The sequence below is a fragment of the Leucopleurus acutus genome, assembly GCF_964270905.1.
Source record: "Leucopleurus acutus genome assembly, chromosome: 7".
In the NCBI taxonomy this organism is placed as follows: Eukaryota; Metazoa; Chordata; class Mammalia; order Artiodactyla; family Delphinidae; genus Leucopleurus; species Leucopleurus acutus.
In genome coordinates this window covers 2,169,412-2,189,207 of record NC_139150.1, presented here as the reverse complement: position 1 = coordinate 2,189,207, position 19,796 = coordinate 2,169,412, and the positions used below count along the sequence as shown (strand labels likewise).

General features: G+C 58.5%; 1 protein-coding gene across 1 annotated transcript; it reads left to right on the top strand.

The window, feature by feature from the left end:
• Positions 1 to 414: 414 nt before the first annotated feature.
• MYMK (myomaker, myoblast fusion factor) lies at positions 415 to 9,094 on the top strand (the record flags this gene model as incomplete). The annotated part of the gene is made up of 5 exons (XM_082842279.1): positions 415 to 996; positions 4,557 to 4,671; positions 5,529 to 5,677; positions 8,188 to 8,304; positions 8,945 to 9,094. Exons 1-5 carry the CDS (start codon positions 703 to 705, stop codon positions 9,092 to 9,094), a joined length of 825 nt encoding a protein of 274 aa, XP_082698405.1. The 5' UTR covers positions 415 to 702.
• Between the last annotated feature and the right edge of the window lie 10,702 nt (positions 9,095 to 19,796).

Here is a 19,796-nt window from a genome sequence, read left to right as displayed (position 1 = left end):
CAAAAGAATTAATCAGTCAAGCAATGAATCAAGCAGTCCCTGCAGGGAGGGAGAATTGGCCTGGGGAGCTCACACACTCCCCTCCTTCCTTGGCCAGAGGATAACGGGGCAGTGTAGGGGGAACCCTGCTGGCCAGTTCCCCCAGGCCTCTTCAACAAAGGAAGGTAATTTCCCGAAGGCCAAGGAATGCTGAGAGGGCTAGCATCCCCCTTGCGCTGGGGACACTGGTAGAGCTTGTCCAGTTCTGTGTACTTCAGGTTTGAAACTATATAACCAAATAGAAAAGAATGTTAGTTTCATTTGTTTAGTTACCAAGGAAGCCTGTTTGGGGCAGCAGCAGGGGAGTCAGACATGCCCGTGGGCTGGTAAATTGTGAAACTTATCTACAGGGTGCTTTTAGTGATTAGAATCTGCTGAACCTGGGGTTCTCTAACCTCTCGCCCCTATGGACGCGTGACTCACGCAGCAGAGTCTGCTCTCTTCTTATTCTGGATGCCGGAGCACCTCGGGGAGGGGCCAGGGGCCAGGATGGAAAGTGGCTGGACATCGGCGATTGTGCTCGTGGGGACCCTTCTCCGAAGTTGCTGCCTCGGAGAAAAGAAGGCCGGTCTCCTTGAATCAACAGCTCTGACCTACCCAAAAAAAAAAAAAAATCAGAGACAAGTGCTGATCACATGGCACATCAGCTGTTGAACCCTCTCCATGTGCTGCTGGACATGTGTGCGCACACCCCTGCCTCTCTTCAGGGCATTTAAACCACAGCTGCCACCGGAGCCCCTGGTGCAAGGAGCGGGCCTTCTCCCTTTCGCTTTTCTGCCCTGGAGAGCCGGGAGGCCTGCACCTACCTCTCCCCCCCAGCCCATGGGGACTCTGGTGGCCAAACTGCTCCTGCCCACGCTCAGCAGCCTGGTCTTCCTCCCCACGGTCAGCATTGCTGCCAAGAGGCAGTTCCACATGGAGGCCATGGTCTACCTCTTCACCATGTTCTTTGTGGCGGTAAGTCCGGGGCCCTGGGGATAGGACCCACCCAGGGCCCCTCCCAGAGACGGAGGACAGGGGCTGTCTTTCCACCACTTTGCTGTATTGGGTGATGAAGAAAAGTGATGATGGGGAGGTGGAGGAAAGAGCCCAGAGACGAGGAGAGAGGGCTGTGGGCCCCCCTTCACCTTCCTGGACCTCAGTTTCCCCAACTGTGGCAGGAAGTCACCGTGGGATTCGTGCGTGCGAGACCAAGCCCACAGTGCGCCAGGGACAGGACCCTCCAAGATCCCCCTTTTCTTGCCAACCCCCAAGGCTCCTCCTGGCTCCAGCTCCCCTCTTCACCGCCCCCCCCCCGCCACGACTCTCCCTGGTACTCCAGGCCCAGGAGGGGGCTAGCAGGGCTCAGGGAACGTGTAGGGCCAGGGGAATCTGGTTCCAGGATTCTGCAGCTGGCCTCAGTTCAGGAGGGCCCGCTCACGTCGGCTTGTCTCTCCTTCTTGGGGCCTACGTCTCTCTCGGAGTCCTTCTTTCTCTTTCTATTTATATGTCTGGCTGTCTGTCTCTCTCTCTGTCCCCCTCCCCCGTCTCCCTGCGGGTCTCTTTCGCTCTGTGTTTCTCATGCTGGCTCGCTCTGTGTCTGGTTCTCTCTGGATTTCTGGAGCCGTATCCTCACGGAATTTACTCTCTTTCTAAATGTCATGGTGTCCGTCCCTAGCTTTGTTGCCCTCATGTGTCTCTCTGGCCCTATCTATCCATCCCTCTAGCTTCTGTCTGTCTGTCTGTCTACCTACCTATCTATGTACTATCTCTCTAATCAGTCATCTATACATATATCTAATCAATCACCTCTCTACCTGCCTGATTAGCCAGCCAGCCAGCCAGCCAGCCACTATCTCTCTACATCTTAGTGCCTTCCTGCCTCCCTGTCTGTGAGTCTCTGAGGCTCCTTCCACCCACCCTTGCCGCTGGACCCCCAGAGGGGCCCCACTCTCTTTTCCTCCATCATCTTCCATCAGACCCAGCTTGGTTTAAACCCAACTCCCTGATGAAGCATGCTTGGGGGAGGTGAGGGTTCCCGGACTCCGTGTGGCAGTGCCAGCCGTGCGTGGGCCCCCCCACAACCCCGGGCAGCAGGGCCTCCCGGCTCCTTCAAGGAATCTTGTCGAAAGCCGTTTCATTTGCTGCTCGCGGGACCCCAGCTTGGGTGAGGGCCAGGAGGTCTGCCCAGCAGATGAGGAACCAGAGCTGGGCAGACAGGGGGCTTCTCTGTGGGTACAAGGGCCCAGGGCCGGGGAGAGGAGCCGGGGTCTTGTCCTCCAGGCCCATGTTGGACCCCGCCCCCCAAACCACAGTCACCGCCAGGTCACCCCTCCCCAGCGGGGCTGAGCTGACCCCACAGCTGCCTCTGCGGCTGGCCTCAGAGGCCCACCCCGCCCTGCCCCACCCAGCCAGAGTGGCAGGGACAGCTGCGTCCGGCGACAAGTGTCCCCGGCCTAATGACACAATCAGGCCCCTTCTCCCAGAGCCCCCAGCGGCACCATCGCCACCTCTGCCTCCCGTGTGGAGTCTTCTGTGTTCCCACCGGGACCGTCCTGTGACAGCTGCTGGACCCGTGCTGCGTGTCGTGTCACATGGAGTCCCCTGGCCCACCCCACGGATCAGGGGCTCTCGTCCCCGTTTGGCAGGGGCCCTCCACCCCAGCCCTAGGGGCAGTCCGCCGCTTGTCAGAGCTCACGGCCGGGACCTGCCAGGCCGGCCTCCGGAAGCCGCGCCCTCTCCTTCCAGGCATCCAGCCACCTGCCACCCGCGCCCCCGATCAGCGCCGCGCAGAGCCAGGTCTGCTCGGTTGGAAGAGGGAGGCAGGCCTTGCAGGCACAGAGGCTGAGGGCCCGCTGCTGCCTCGCCCTGATCCTTGACAGGTGGTTCCCCCCTGAGTCTCACCTGCCCCCCCCTCCAGCAGGGGTGAACCGAGGGCCTTGGGGGAAAGGCCCCTCCTGGGCCAGCTCTCCTTCAAACCGCTCCAAAGCCTCCCTGACGCTGCGTTCACAGGCAAACGCTTGGCCGATGGTAAGCCAGCTCTAGGCTGGGACGAGGTGGGTGACAGGGCACAGACCGCGTCCAGAATCTCAGAGTGATTAAGCCTTTAATCGTACATCGCGATCTGTGCTATGTTAAGAGAGACAATGGGTACAGAGACAGCAGGGCTCAGCTGGGGGTGGGGGAGAAGTAGTTTGGAAGGAGCCATGTCACTCACAGGGCCTGGCTCTGCCTGCTGGAGCCACGGGGAACACGTGTTCTTCTCCCTCCTCTGTCCTGGAGATGTGAGCACCTTGATCGCGCCCCACCTGAAGCTCCTCTTTGCTGAGCTAAACGGTCACATCCACGGCCTGATCCCTTTCCCCCAACCTGTTCCCTGCCAGCGGCACTTCAAAGGGTGCAGCTTCCGCAGCTCAGCACAGCTCTCGGGGCGGGGGGGGGGGGGTCTGACCAGACAGAGGGGAGCAGTACCGTGTCCTCCCCTGTTCTGGACGCTACATCTCTGTTAATGCCTCCTCGGTGCACCTGAGCTCTAGTTCCCATGAAGTTGCAGCCAGTGGAAGCTCTAAATCGACCTCAACTTGCTCGACTCACCAGATGACCCAGGGCTCTCACCACCCCTGCACTGTAGCATCCCTGGCGCCTCCAGATGTGGGCTGCTGTCCCGCCCGCCTCTCCACCCAGCTGAGCTGGGCTAACCAAGCGTCGCCTGTGCTGGGCTCCAAGCTTGTTTATGCCCTTGAGCTTGTCAAAATAATTACATCATGTCATTAAATATTACTTAAAAGGATGAAATGTGTAAGCGAAAGGAGACGGTTGTCCAGAAATAACTTGACAGCTTTGAAAATACAGACATTTTGCTTTAAAATTGCTATTAAATTAGGCATCTGGCAGACAACTATAGGAGCGTGGGGAGGAAGAGGGGCAAGGAGGAAGCTGCTTTCAGCACCTGCCCGGGGGTGGGGGCCGGGGGGCGGGGGTGTCTCTGCGATCTGTCCTCACTTTAGAGAAACAAACTGAGGGCTGCCGGAGGGTGGTTCTCAAGGCGGGCTCCCTTCTGGCGGCACCCCAAGATCAGCCCGAGACCCTCTTAAAGAAACAAACCTCGGACCCCCAGCCCCGACCTGCTGAGGGGGCAACACACAGGGCAGGCTCAGTACCTGAGAATTCGCAAGCCCCCCAGGGCTTCAGATGCCCGGTGGTCAGAGGGGTAAATGGTGGGAGAGAAGGCCCCGCCGGCCCGTGCAGGGCAGACCGGAACCCAAGGAAAAAGGCTCCAGCCTCAGCAGACCTGGATGTTGAGGGAATCTGTAGATCACATGGGAGGGTCCTCACCTCGGCGGGCTTCGTCCGCAAGACCCTATGGGGGAGTAGTCCGCTGCGTCCCCACGTTTCAGATGGGGACAAGAGCCATGGGGCCATTCGGTGACTTGCCCGAGGTCCCAGCTCACGGGCTGTGGCTCGGGGCCCAGGCATGGCCCCGGGCCTCCAGAGCTCTCCGCTCCCTGCTGACCGACCGTCTGTGGGTTTCCCGGCAGCTCTACCACGCCTGCAATGGGCCCGGCCTGTCGGTTCTCTGTTTCCTGCGCCACGACATCCTGGAGTACTTCAGCGTCTACGGGACGGCCCTGAGCATGTGGGTGTCACTGATGGGTGAGTGGCCGCCCCCGGTAGCCCAGCCCTGCGCCGGGGACCTGGGTCCCCCGCCACCCACCCTGCACTCAGCCGGCCGAGCCCGCCGCCCGCCTCCCCGCCGCCTCTCATCCCTGAGAACCTCCTTCCTTACCCGGAGGTTCAGAGTGGTGCTCAGTCTGTGAAAAAGTAGGCGTAGCACTTCAGGGCCTCGATTCCCATTTTCCATAACCTTTAAAATGGCACATTTAGTAAAGGCTTGTTTTGACAGACCGAGCAGAGGCGTACAGAGGAGAAAAGGAAGCGCTCGGCCCCCTCCTTTCCCCCCGGAGAACCGCCGCTCGCAGTTCAGAGTCTGCGCCCCCAAGACCGTCCCCGAGGCTCGCACACGATTTTTAGCTCAGGTCTTTATGAAGATGGGACCGTTCGAAACCACATGGTTCTGAGACTGTTCTTCACTTACCGTGGACTCGTGGCGACGTCAGGACGCACGGTCCCCGTTAGACGGGGGGACTTCCTGCTACGGGCGCAGGCCTGTGACGGACCCAGATCTTCCTCGTCTCCCAGCTGTGGTCTTCGTGTCTGCGTCCTAGTGGTCCCACGGGAGACATTCATTCCCGGACACCACACATTGATCTCTGTGTTAGAGCAGCTTCCCGCCAGCCTGACCCAGGCTGCTCTGTCCACGGGAACGCAGCAGCCTGCTTGTCCTTTAAAACCAGTTGCAGTTCAGACCTTTGGGGGGCCCAGGCTGGGCCACGGGGTCTCCCTGGCAGAGGGGACACCGCACCCGGCCCCCGGAGGGAGGGCCTCTGGGGGAGCAGCGGCCGGGAGGGGCGCGGGAGGCCCCTCACCTCACCCGGCTCTCTCCCTGGCAGCACTGGCTGACTTCGATGAGCCCAAGCGGTCGACTCTAGTGATGTTTGGCGTCCTGACCATCGCCGTGCGGACCTACCATGACCGCTGGGGCTATGGGGTGTACTCGGGGCCCATCGGCACAGCCGTCCTCATCATCACGGCCAAGTGGGTACGTACTGTGCGAGCCCGACGGTCGGGGGCACCCTCCCCTGACGGTGACTCCTCCCCCTTGGGGTCTCCATCTACCTCCTGCCACGTGGGTTGGCAGGCTGGACACAGGGCCTCAGCTAACACATAGAAGATGACCGTCGGGTGCCCCAGCCATGCAAACCTGGTTTGTTTTACGTCTGTACTCACTAGCTCTGGACCTGACCCCAGTTACTTCACCTCTCTGCCTCAGTTTCCATATCTGTAAAGTGGGTGTTACAGTCCAGTACCTACCTCACAGGGTTGGTTCTTAGATTAATTGAGATAATGCCTCTTAAGGACTGGCACGGAACCTGGCTTCTAATGTGCTCAACTGTTTATTATTGTCATTATTATTATTATTGAAGAGAATGGCTGGTTTAGAGATGCAGTATCAATTGGAAGTGGCCTGGGTTAATCTGGGAAGACGTCCTGGAGGGGCTGAGGCTTGAGCCCGGTTCAGATGAAGAGGGAGGACGTGTGTGAGGCCAATCGGAAGGTGGAGCTGCTCGTGGGCATGGAAGCAGCCTGAGCCAGACTGATGGCCCTTGGTTGGGCACCCAGGGGCCTGGCACCACGAGGCCTTCTACACGTGGTCCCCAGGCCTCCCCGCACCCTCTGTCATAGCAAGGCCCTCCTGGCTGCAAGGACTGAAACCCGCTCAGACTAGCCCAAGGGACAGTGGGATGCCCGGGCAGGGTGCACCCAGGCGTACTTCCTGGGCCCCCAGGGCAGGGAAGGAACTGAGCCTTGGGGACCAGAACAAAGCCCTGGGAAGCAGGAGGGCGGTTCTCAGGGGAAAGAGGTGGGCCGGGCAGCTGGTGCAGAAGGTGCAGACTGGGGAGGGAAAATAGAGTTCTGGTGGTGAGCGTTCCAAACTCGCCCCACTCCTCTCTCCGCCCAGAGAGCGGAGGATTTAGTTTGCCAGTTGGTTGGTGAAGAAACCAGGTTCAGAGGTCAGCAATTTAACAAGATGTCACGGCAGGACAAGCGTGAGGCCGGGTCCTGACTCCAAGCAGAAGGGAAGGAGCCTCTTTCTCACCACATCTTGGGGAAGCCAAGCTGGCCCCGCGCTGACCCAGGAGGCCCCTCGGAGAGGGGCGGAAGTGTGCTGGGGTCTGACTTGTCTGGACCAGGAAGGACCACGTTAATTAACATTCTGGAATGCATAAACACAGAGCGCTCTCCGTGCTGATAATTCGCTCCCTCCCTGGCAGGAAGTGGGATAAAGGCTCCCGAGTTGTGCCCTGGAAGGCGCTCCTCCAGCAGACCTTGGCCGGGGCTGAATCTGGGCTGGATTCTAATTAGCCAGAAGAGCGGTCACTCGCCAGTGTCCCCACGAAGCACCACGGGAACCGAGAGGGCTTCCTGGCTCCCTGCATCTGGGGCTCAAATGGTGTTTTCTAGACCATTAAATGTGGAGTTGATTTTGGCTTTTCAAGGACAGTTGTTTCCTGGAATGAGGGCTGAGTTTTTCTCGTGGAGGCCTGCCCCTTCTTGAGCAACTCTCAGGGACAGGAAGTGGAGAGAGATGGGTGAAGGGGCTGCGGAGCGGGGCCCGGGTGCCACCTGGGGCAGGATTGGCTGGAGGAGAGCTTCCGGGCCTCAGCCGGCTGCCCCCAGAGTCACGCTCCCTTAGCTGCACCCACACACCACCCGCGACATTGCAGGTCCTGATTCCTCACCAGCAATGGGAAATTTCAGAAAACTGAAAAATCAGGCATCGTTTGAGAATTCATTTGGTGACAAAACCTGCCCTGACCCAGCATGAAGCTACTCATGGTCTCTGTGTGATCCGCTGGCGGGGTGGGGGGCGGGGGGGCGGTGCAATTACGGGGAGCTGCCCTACCCGCCGGGGCATCCACCGTCCACGATGTGTGCAGCCGTTTCCCTTGCTGAAATCCAAAACGTCCTGTGCGCTGAAAGGCCTTGGCCCCAAAGGTTTGGGTTTTCAGGATGTGACCCGCATTTACTTCACCTTTTCAGTGTATGTGAACCCATGTGTTTAAACTCCCACTTGAGCCTTACTCTAGGTATCAGCATCTGAGGAATGGCAGGTTTCACACGCCGGTCGGGTGTGTCTAATAAATGCTACGATGAGTCTGTTGACTCTGAAAGTGACTGGAGGTCTCGCAGGGATGGCCACACTCATCTCCCACCCGCCACGGCCACGCCGGCGGGCAGGTCCCACACCACCAATACCCCTTTGCTGTAGATAACCACGTGTCTGGTCCCCTCGGGTTCTCCTCTGGCTGGAAAGGGTGGCCTTCTTTCACCCCAAGAGGCAGACGGGGCAGGGGGTCCTTGTGGGGTCAAAATGCCCAGGGCATCCACGGCCCGATCACCCAGGCAGGGTCTCCCTTGGGTCCTGCAGCCGTTGGGCCAGATGCGTCCGGGCCTTTCCCTGAGCCCCATCTCCCACCTGAGGATACCCAGGGTGCAGGTGCCCAAGGCTGCGGACTGAGAGCGTTCCTCTGGCCCCTCTCCCCGCAGCTGCAGCAGATGAAGGAGACGAGGCGCCTGTATCCCGACAAGAGCGTGTACACCCAGCAGATAGGCCCCGGCCTCTGCTTTGGGGCCCTGGCTCTCATGCTGCGCTTCTTCTTTGAGGTACCTGGTGGGGGACTGGGAAGCAGCCCACCCACAAGGGCTCCGGTCAGCAGGTCAGCACCAGCCTGCTTGGCCAGGTGCCGAACGGGGCCGCGCCCCTCCCGGGGGCTCCAGCAGCGCCCCACTCGTGCACCCCCCTCCAGTCACGGTCTGGTCCTTCCCTGGCACCACTGGCATCACGGGGCTGTGTCGGGGGGGTCAGTAGAGAGGGGTTGCATCTGATGAGGTGCACAGCCCGGAAGGGGCCTGGGGCAGCGGGCACACCTGGAGGAGGGAGGGAGAGGGGAGACGAGGAGAAGGGATGTGCTGGGGGAGGGGGGAGGGAGGAGCCCCAGCCGCATCATCAAAGGTGCAGTGAATTGGCACAGACCTTCGGTGATCTAGGGGTTTGGTGGAGGGAAAGGCCACCATGGGCTGGACGGTGAAGGGAGGCTTCTTGGAGGAGGGGACTTGGCCAGACTCCCGAGGACAAGCCAAGGGGTCGGGGAGGAGCCCCTGTTACTGGCAGGTGCCATGTCACGCCAGGCCCGCAGCCGAGGCACAGAGCTGAGAACCCAGGGCGGGGCAGGGGCTGTGGGAGGGAAGCTGGGCTTCAGGGCGGGGGCTGAGGCCGCAGACCGGTCCTCCGTCTCCCCCGCAGGACTGGGATTACACCTACGTCCACAGCTTCTACCACTGTGCCCTGGCCATGGCCTTCGTCCTGCTGCTGCCCAAGGTCAACAAGAAGGCTGGAAGCGCGGGGCCCCCCGCCAAGCTGCACTGCTCCACCCTCTGCTGTGCTTGTATCTAACTGTGCCTCCCCGGCTCCAGGCCCCTGCCCCGCCCCATCGCAGGCCTGGCGAGAGTCCTCCGTCCTTCCCGACCTGGAGAAGCGCCCCTCCTCGATCCTGAGGAGCCTCCAGGGCTGTGGGAAGCGCCCCACTGAGCGCTTCTTGAGAATCCACTTCTGAGGTTTCTACTGGGTACCAAGCACGATGCTGGAAAGGAAAGAACTTTCTCCCTCCTCCTAGGCCGAGGTCCCGACGAGTGCGTATGTCTGCAGAACCCTGGAGCCAGCGCCTGTCCCCCCCGCCTCTTCGCCCAGTCCCAGCCCCAAGGGGGTCTGCCGCCACCCCAGTCCCGTGTGCTCCCCTTGGAAACAGGGATTCCCACCCCTGACCTATGCCCTCAGGCTCAGCGCGCCAGGGCCAGCAGGGCCACTCTGTCCCCGGCCCAGGCCTGCCTGCCCCTTGGCGCCCCTCCAGCCGGGTCCCTGAATCAAGCCATTTTCATGTACTGAATGCCCAAGCTCTTTGCACTCGTCATTTCATCTAATTCTCAGAAACAGTCAGGAATGAGGGCGTATTCGAGGCCCAGAGCTGGACCCCAGCCCACTGTCCCTGGTCTGACACCGCAGCATCCACTTCGCTATGGAACTATCCAAGCAAGAGGTGGGAGCGCCCTCAGAGCCTTTGAGCTCCGGCCCAGCGTGGGAAGGTGGGCCTGGGTGCCAGGACCTTGAGCGGAGGCCAGTGGGCCCCCCGGGCTGGCCTCACGGGGCAGGGCTCGCCTTCCGCCGAGGGCAGAGGTCAGCCTGCTCCCATCCAGGGCCTGTCTGCACTGGCCCGGGGGTGCGGGCGGGAGCGGGCCTCCCAGACATCACCTCACAGACACTAGCCTCCTGCCTGCCGAATGGTCTGGGCGCATCTGTCAGGCAGGAAGTTCCCTACACCTATCTGCGGCCTCTTCGTGTTGCCAGACGGTGCAGTTACCCACATCCGCACCCACCGCATGGGACGGCCCAGGATTTGTCCTGAAGTCACCTCCTCCACACCTCGGGGGCCGGGAGGGAGCTGGCTCCAGCACCGAGGGCTGGGCACAAGGCCGACCCGTCGACCGGGGCGCGTCTGTCGGCCTCCCTGAGCGCCCGGCGTCCCATGTCTTAGGGCCCTGGACACCGGCAATCTCACCCCAGCTCAGCCCCTTTTTGTCCCCACAGCCTGTTGATGACAGAGCAGCCCACCAGTGATCAGGGTCCTCACCAAGCCATGGGGGGTGCGGGGCGGGAGCTGAGCCTTCACAGCGTCCCCACGGGAGGGCACGGGGCGCGGAAGGGCCTCTCCACGGAGCAGCTCTGTGCCCGGCGAAGGGGGTGCAGGTGCGGCCTCGACTGGCTTCTGGTCTTCTTGTTGGGGTGTGAGCACACACACGCGCACACAGACGCACATGTACACGCCACGCACAGGTACACGTGAAGAGACCGGGGCCCTGTACCAGGGACTTCCCGCCTGGTCCCGTCTCCCACACCCACAAGAGGAGACTCCTGTCTCAGCACCAGGTGGTAAGGCAAGGGGCAGACTCTGGGGCCTCGGTGGGATGGCGGGAGCCAGGGGGCATTACTCCAGAAACGGCATCTGCGAGGTGGCTGGTCTCCGCCCACCACCTCCCTTCCCCAACGCCCCGCCCACCACCTCCCGCCCCCAACCCCCCGCCCACCACCTCCCGCCCCCAACCCCCCCCCCCCCGCCCACCACCTCCCTCTTGCCCCCCGCCCACCACCTCCCTCCCCCAACGCCCCTCCGCCCACCACCTCCCTCCCCCAAGGCCCCTCCGCCCACCACCTCCCTCCCCCAACGCCCCGCCCACCACCTCCCTCTTGCCCCCCCCATCCCCCCCAGCGAGTACCCCACCCCCAGCGCTGTGGCGGCACATGGAAAGTTGGAGGCCGCAGACGCTCCCGAGCAGGGAGCGGCGAGGGGCCCGCCGAGCTGTAAGCGCCGCACCAACAGGCTGCTCGCTGCGGCCGCGCTGATTTATGCGGCTGTCTGGGAGCCTGGCCAAGTCTGTAAGTCATGGACAGTTAGGAGACGCGCTCCAGTCCTCAGCCCCGTCTGCCTCTCGGGCTCCGGGCCCGACTGCGCCCCTCCTGAACAGGGCTGTCCCCCACAGAGACCCCTTGGCGGGTCCAGGTCCAGGTCCTGAGCCCACTTTGCAGAGGAGGACGCTGAGGCCCAGGGGTGCCGGCAGCTGGCCTTCATCCCTTGGACACCAGCCACTGAGTTGGTGGTCATGCCCAGGGTCTTGCCAATCACCCCAGAGGCATCTTCCTCTGGCTCAAAGGCCCACTTGGCATCTTGGGGGCTCTACCCAAGGGCCAGGAGGGGAGTGCCCAGGAAAGGGAACGGAAAGGGAGGCAGCCACCCCGAACGGTCACCCCGACACCTCAAGGCTAACAGGGGCCAAGGGTCATGGTCTTCAGGTTCAAACACCTTCGAGTCCCAGTGTCATCGAGCCCTGGGGTCTTCCTGTCCCTGGAATCTGAGACTCGGGCACCTGGTGCCGGGAAGCACCTCTGAGGCCATCCTGGGCCATCTTGGGCTCCAGACAGGACTGCCCTTCCCACGGAGCCCTGATGGGGGAAGGACTAGGGGTCCCTGAGTCCTGAGATTTCTGAGTCTGAGAGCCTGAAGACGTAGTCCTAGATGTTACTGGAAGCCAAGAGCAGTGTGTGCAGCAGAGCTTACTTTAATAGTGGAGAGGCTCGCCCGTCCTGTATGGCGGTCGCCTGACACAGGCTGGTGAGCGCTTGAAATGTGGCTGGCGGAGCTGAGTCCTTAAACGTCAGTTGCGTTTAATGAACTGAAATGTCAGTAGCCACACGTGGAGGGTCGTAGATGAGATACAGGATGCCTGGTTATATTTGAATTTCAGATAAACAAGAGATCATTATTTTGCCTTGGTATGTCTTAAATTTGGGATATACTTAAGGAGACAAACTAAAAAATGACTCACTATTCCTCAGAAATTCAAATGTAACCCAGCGTCCGGTATTTTATGGGGCACCTAGCCCCTGTGGCTAGCAGCTGCCCATGGGGCAGCACGTCTACAGAACACAAAAGGATGGGCAGCTCCCTGGACATGTGGGTCTGGGCACCCTGGGTTAAACCAAGCGACACAGGCAGAGGGGCTGCAGCTCCCAGTTGACGCTGTGGCCTCGGCATGGTTGGTGGGGGACAGGGGTGGGGGGGCGGGGGGCCCGCTGGAGCCCTGCAGTAGCCTCCCTGGGCCTGGGCCTGGCTTCCAGACCCTGCAGGGCAAGAAGAAGAAGCAGCTCATTCCCTGGCCCAAGCACACACGAGCCCCAGGCCCAGGCACACGCCCCCTCCCGGTGCCCACACACTCCGAGCCCCGAGGGGGAGGGGGGCCCCACACCTCCAGCGGCCCCAGTGGAGAAGTATTATAAACATTTACAACAAGTAGACAAAACAGTCTATTGTAGCGACCCCTCCGCCTCCCCTAGGAGCTGGGGTGAGGCTGGCATGGTGGGGGGAATACTTGGGCCCCCGCCAGGACAGCCTCTGTTTGCACAAGCGGAGGTGTTTTCATCTGAGGGCAGTCTGCGTGCTGTGGCCTTTGTCGTGTCTGCTACTGAAATTTCCTGTCTCTGTTATTCTCTTCCCCAGTAAGACCATCTGAAACCCAAAACTTTTATTGCCCCTTTAAAAGAGGCTTTACAGCTCCCCATCTGCCTCATCCTGGTCCGCTCTCGGAGCTGCTGTGATTGTAATTAGCGAGGCACGCTGGGCGCTGGGCACCATGTTAGGAATTCGTCCTGGTCTCAGCCGCAGGGTCTTGGCGGGAGGAGCTGCAGGGAGGAGGGCCAGGTATGTGGGCAAGCCCAATTCTGCAGAGTCAGCTGGAAGCCCCGGGGTTTGCTGCTTAGCTGGTTAGCAAAGCAAGCTGAACACCCTGGTTAGCAGCGACCCAGGGCACGTGCCACCTGGGGACCTGGCTGCTGTCCCGGCCACCTCCCCGAGGCTCTGTGCCCTGGGGCCTGGCTCTTCCCGTCTCTGCACCCGGATCCCCCACCTTTGACTGGGAGTGGCTGCCTCTCCCCGCCAGGCACTCAGGCCCATTAGGGTGAATTAAGTCAGAGGCTGGCTGGACTGGAAAGATCCTGGGAAAGTGATAAAGGCAGAAACAGGAGGCGAGAGGCGGGGCTGGGAGGAGTGGGGTGCTCAGGGCCCCGGCTTTAGTTTCCCCACTCCGGCCCCAGGCACGTTCGCTGCGTTCCCCTAGTCCTCTATGCCTCAGTTTGTCCGTTTGTAGTAGAGCCCACTTCACATGGGTTTTGCCAAGATTAAATGAGATAATTGAATACAGAGCACTAGCAGAGTTGTGTTTTTTTTAAAGCTTTAATTTTATTTTTGGTTGCGTTGCGTCTTCGTTGCCTAGAGAAAGCCCGCGAGCGGGGGCTACTCTTCGTTGCGGTGCATGGGCTTCTCGCGGTGGCCTCTCTTGTTGCGGAGCACGGGCTCTAGGCGCGCGGACTCAGTAGTTGTGGTTCGCGGACTTAGTTGCTCCACGGCATGTGGGATCTTCCCGGAGCAGGGCTCAAACCCGTGTCCCCTGCATAAGCAGGCGGATTCTTATCCGCTGCACCACCAGGGAAGTCCCTAGCAGAGTATTTTTTAAATGACATTTTTTTTAATGGCATCATTGTTGCTTTCATTATCAGTGGTCATGGGCAAGCAAGGGAGTCTCTAGAATGTAGTAGACGGATCCTTACCCTCAGGGAACATTCACCCTCAAACACCCCCATTTGACAAGGAAACAAAATGCTTCAAACCAAGTGTTTATTATGGGTGAAGGAATTAAGCAAGGCAGGCTGCCTGGAAGAGGCAGGTTTGAGACTGAAACTAGAAAAGCCAAGTGGACGGAACTGTGTGAGCCTGCAGACACGTGGCTCTCTGTTCTCGCCTGTGAGGCATGCTCTGAGTCTGACCGTCCCCTGTGTACTGACCATCTCCCTGAGCTCCTGCACCTTTCCCGACAGCAGCAAGAAAACCACTTGTGGCCCAATGGAGAGATGATGCCAACGGCTGGGCTGTCCCTGCTTCCACTGCTGGCATGAGTGCCTCTAAAAACGGCTGCAATGCATCTCAGGGGGCTCCAAGGAGCTCCGGTTCTCTATGTCTCAGCGCAGAAAGAATTCAGCGACAGGCAAAGTGATAGATAAGAAGTGATGTATTAGAATAGGACACTTGTGAGGCTTACAAGTGGGCAGGCAAGAGGGTGCTACCCCCAAGAATTTAGTGGGCTACGGCTTCACAATCAAAGGAAAAACGGGGAGGGGGAAAGACCACCTGCTTCCTCACTGCTGAGTAGACGTCAAGCTTCCATTATCACCTCCTCTTCCATGTCAGGCGGAGGAGTTTTCTTGGCCTTACGTGGTCAAGCCGGGACTGTCATGGCGCAATGAAAATGACCAAAAAGGCAGTAACGCATACTAAAAATGGTAAATCATCTCCGGTTTCAGTATAATGTCACCCTTTCCTTATATTTTTGGTTTTCGCGTGGGCAGAGGAGCGTGTCCTGGGAATCGGTAACTTACTGACCTCACTGCACAGGATGTGCAGTGTCATTCCACCACTGGTTTATTGTTCTGGGGCATGTCTCATGCTTCTGTTGCATGGTTTTGTCACTAAGCAAGTCTGCTTGGTTTTGTGGTTAAGCAAACCTGCTCTCTTGAGTGATCATTAACTTACAGGGGTCTCCTGTACTTTTCTTCCTTATGTACAACCCCCTAGTGGGATTAGCTATTTAATCAGCTACTTTGTCCCTTTACCATGGCTCTCTCACCAGGACAAGAGAGACGATTTGGCCTGGTGACTTCAAGGTCCAGAGGCGGAGGAAGAAGCCGGCTGCCCTGGGCCCAGGTTAAATGTCACCTCCTTCCTGGCTGGTCACCAAGCAGCCTTCTCAGCCCCTCAGATTCACCCGGGACCAGGCAGACCTTCCAGCTCCCACAGTCTAGCGGGGGCCACAGAGACAGGGATGAGCAGTGAGGGATGGGGGTCAGGAAAGTCTCTGCAAAGGGGGTGCCGTTCACTGACCTGAAGGAGAAAGGGGCGGCGGTCCAGGGGGAGGGTGAAAGGTCAAACAGGGTCCGTCTGGGAACTGCAGGGCCCGAGTGCCCGTGGACGGCTCCGGGCGGGGCTAGGTGGAGAGTGGGTGGGCTGGGTGCCCACGGTCCAGGGAGAATCTGGGGAGGGGGCGGCCTCACCATCGTGTCCCGCTGCTGTGAGAAGGTGGGCAAAGTTTGGGAAGCAGACCAGAGGAGGCAGCGTGGGTCCGGGCGAGGGCGGAGGAAGGGGGCGTGGGGGACAGGGTGGCCCTGACCGAGCAGGCTGCAGGAAGTGTGTCTGCATATGCTCGGGGGCGGGAGGGGGCTGCCCTCACCCGGGAGGGTCGTCAAGGTAAGTTGTCCAAAGCTTTCGAACAGCCCACTGGTTCCGTAAAGTTGCGTAGCGTCGAGGTCACCCCCAGTGTCCTCCGTCCCTTGGACCCCTGCATCCTTTGTGGGGTGGAGACAGCGAGGTGAGGCACCCGGAGGGCACCGCACACGCCGACGTCATGGCCAGAGGGGCCAGGAGGCGTCTGAGACCTCCTGAAGTCTGGGAGCTCAGTGCGGCCGGAGCGTGCCCCTCGGCACCCAGCTCCCCACGCTTGCCTAACGAACGTGGGCCAGGGCAATAAACGGGTGGGCTTTTCTGTGTCTGTCTCGGCACGGGCAGGCTCACGGCTCCTGGAAGAGCCCACACGTGATAAATGGCTAACCTGTGACCTCCGAGGCTTTAGCCTTGACCCCTTGCTGACCTGTCCCCCAAGAGCAGGATGGTGGAGCCCAGGGGCTAGGAAAGGGGCTGGCTCTGGAGTGCCCACTCCCCAGGGGACATGTGACCTTGGGTGACCTTCAGCTCCCAGCACCTCTAGAGGCAGGGACCCCTGCTCATCCTGCTGGGGCCACCCAATGGGATGCTGGAGGAAACGGCACCTCCCTCACGGGCCCCCACTGCAGACCCGTCAGGAAGGCCCGCAGAGGCGCACAGGACCTTCCATCCCACCAGCAAAGAGGCACCATGCCGTCGAGCGCCACCCGCCCACGTGTGCTGTGGAGAAGCAGAGGATGACAGCTCCACCCAGCCCTCAAGGGAGCCCCTTTAGCCGGGGAGACTGAGGTCCCCAGCCAGCAGATGGCTGTGACCACCCCAAGTCCAGGGCCAGGCTGAGCGGGCCGCAGGGAAGGAAGAGGCCAGCACATATCTGGAACTGCGCGTCTAGCCTAACCACCCCCTTCTCTCCCTTCAGGGAAGCTGGGCCCCTGGTGCCTCCACTGGGGTTGTTTTCCTAAAAGCTCGGCTAACAGGGCTGCTGGCCGAGAGCCCCAGCCGGAGGCAGGCTAACGGGTAGCCGTGGCCACATCTGGAAGAGGTGTGGCAGAGCCTCGGGCCCCCCGCACCGAAGCCACCAGCCTCAAAGCAACAGCTGATAAGCTCCCGCCACCGGCTGCAGCTCCGGGAAGCTGCCGGCCTCAGACCGACAGCCCTGACCGCCAGGGGTGGGCGAAAAGGGGCAGAGGGCACGGGGGCACCGTCTGGCCTCAGGCCTCTAGCCAGTTCCAGACATCACATCGCAGCAGGGCCCAAAAGGTGAACTCAGAGGCCGCCAAGGGCTGTGGCTCATCTCCCCTGCGAACGCCCGCTCTTCTACAATGGGCCCCAAGATGCCCATGTCCCATGGGCGGTCGTCATCACCCCCGCACTGGGCTCCACAGCCTGGACGGGGCTCGCACACCTGTGATCACCTCCTCGTCCTAATGCCTCCTGGCCATCACCCTGCACAGACTGGAAGACGGGGGACGGATGAGTGTGGGTGTATCTGAGATCTCGCACTGATAGATTTGAGACGTGACCCCGTCTGGTGTGGGGTTTCCCAGTCTGGCCTGCTGTCCACTGTGCCTCACGGCCCCCCTGTCCTGCTTCCTGATGGCATGGAAACTTCACTGCGGGCCAGCTGAGCCACTGGTGCTGCATCCTGCTGTGAGAGCTCGGGGAACTTGGCTGTTGGGTTCACGGCCCCAGTTGCGCACGGGTGACTCCCCCGCTGCCTGGGGGGGGGTCTGGGCCATCTCCCCCACGTCTGGTGCATGACTGATTATTCAGGCAGCACCCGTCAAACAGACAGTGCATGAACCAGAGAAGAAGCACTAAGGAGAGTAGGCGGAGGGAACAAAAGGCCAAGCGCTGGCTCTCACCGCGCCTTCCGGAAACTTCCACGTGCTGCTTTGCATGTATTGACTCTTGGGCCGCTCAACCCTCTGAGACAAGCTCTGTGATCGCCCTTGTTTTGATTTCCACAATGATGTGTTCTTGCTTAGCTGCAGATAAGGGGATTCTCAAGCTATATTACCGTTGTTATCATTACAGATTTCTGACTGGTCCTGAGCTCAGCCAATGCTTCAAAGTGGGCTACGGTCACTTTATGGCCCCGTGTGTGGTCAGTTGCCCTGTGGGAGCCTGCAAAGCATGTTTGCTGGTCACATTCTAGAGGAGTCCATCAGATCCAGCGTGCTGGTTGTTTTATTTAAATCTTCTATATTTTTATTAAGTAGTAGCTGTCCATTGTTGAGAGAGCGGTAATAAAGCTCACGTTCTGGAAAGGACAGCCTTTAAAACAGATGATGCTGGAACAAATGAAGGTCCACAGCAAAAAAAGGAACCTCAACCCTTATCTCACACCCTATCCCAAAAATTAACCCCCCAATACCAGAAAGGTCCTAGCAGAAAACATAAGAGAAAATCTCTGTGACCTTGGGTGAGGCAGAGATTTCTAAGATATGACACCAAACATGTGATCCATCCAAAAAAAAAAAAAAGTCAATAAATTAGACTTCATCAAAATTAAAAACTTTTGCCCTTCAAAAGACATCACTAAGAAAATTAGAAAGACAAGAAACAGACTGGGAGGAAATATTTGCAGAACATATACATGATAAAGGACTTGTATCCAGAATATATAAATAAAATTTCAAAGCTCAATGATAAGAAGATAGACAGTGCAAGAAAAAATGGGCAGAAGATTTCGACAGACACTTCACCAAAGATTTATGAATGGCCGATAAGCGCATGAAAAGATGCTCAACATTATTAGACATCAGGGAAATGCAAGTCAAACCACAATGAGATACCACTTCACACCCACTAGCATGGCTGTAATCATAATGACATTTCTTTTTTTTAAAATTTATTTTTAGCTGTGTTGGGTCTTCGTTGCTGCACGCGGGCTTTCTCTAGTTGCGGCGAGTGGGGGCTACTCTTCGTTGCGGTGCGCGGGCTTCTCATTGCGGTGGCTTCTCTTGTTGCGGGGCACGGGCCCTAGGAGCGCGGGCTTCAGTAGTTGCGGCACGCGGTCTCAGTAGTTGTGACTCGCGAGCTCTAGAGCGCAGGCTCAGTAGTTGTGGCACATGGGCTTAGTTGCTCCGCGGCATGTGGGATCTTCCCGGACCAGGGCTCGAACCCGTGTCCCCTGCATTGGCAGGCGGATTGTCAACCACTGCGCCACCAGGGAAGCCCATAATGGCAACATTTCATATAGATAGAATCCTCCAATTTCTAGAAGAGGTAAAACTAGAGAAACCAAAACAGATGGGTGGCTGCCTAAGACTGGGGGTGGGGAAGAAAGACTTGGCTACACATGGGCGCAGGAGCATTTAGGGAAGGAGCTTAAAACTAGATTGTAGTGAGGGTTACATACCAATGTACATTTACAAAAACTGATTGAATTTAATACTGGTGGATTTATGGTGTGTAAATTATACATCTGAACCTGTTTTTCAAAAACATCTCCCACCCCAATGGTGGATTTGTTATTTCTCCTTGTAGTTCTGCCAAGTTTTGCATTATAATATATCTTTGTTTTGAGGTTTTGTTATTGGGTACATTCAAAGGAAGAACAGTTATATCTTCCCAATAAATCGATTTTTGTTTATTATTAAGCAAAGAACGAACTACTATTTCTAGTAGGTTTTTTTTTTGGTTTTGTTTTTTTTGTGGTACGCGAGCCTCTCACCGTTGTGGCCTCTCCCGTTGCGGAGCACAGGCTCCGGACGCGCAGGCTCAGCGGCCATGGTTCACGGGCCCAGCCGCTCCGCTGCACGTGGGATCTTCCCGGACCGGGGCACGAACCCGCGTCCCCTGCATCGGCAGGCGCACTCTCAACCCCTGCGCCACCGGGGCAGCCCCTAGTAGTTCTTTTTGACTTAAAGTGTGTTTTTCTGGCGTGAAGGTGGTCTTCCCAGTGCTCTCTGGCTTGGTATTTGCATTAATGCTTGCTTTCTATGGTTTTGTACCTTTATGTTTTAGATGTTTCTTATAAATATCAGATGGAGTTTGTCCTTTTTATCTGGCCCGAAATCGTTGTCTTTCACTATAACTTTTAACTATTCTATTAGGGTCTATGTATTGTAATTGCCGACACAGTTGGACTGAGTTCTACCATCTTATTTTGTCTTTTTGTGTTTCGTTTTATCTCCTTTCTTGCCTTCTGTTGGATTCTTGAGTTTTCTCGTTCTGCTTTCCTCTCCATTGGTCTAGAATTCACACGCTCTACTTCTATTCTTTTAGTAGTTGCTTATCAAAGTCGATACTAAATTAATACTTTTTCTTTCTTTC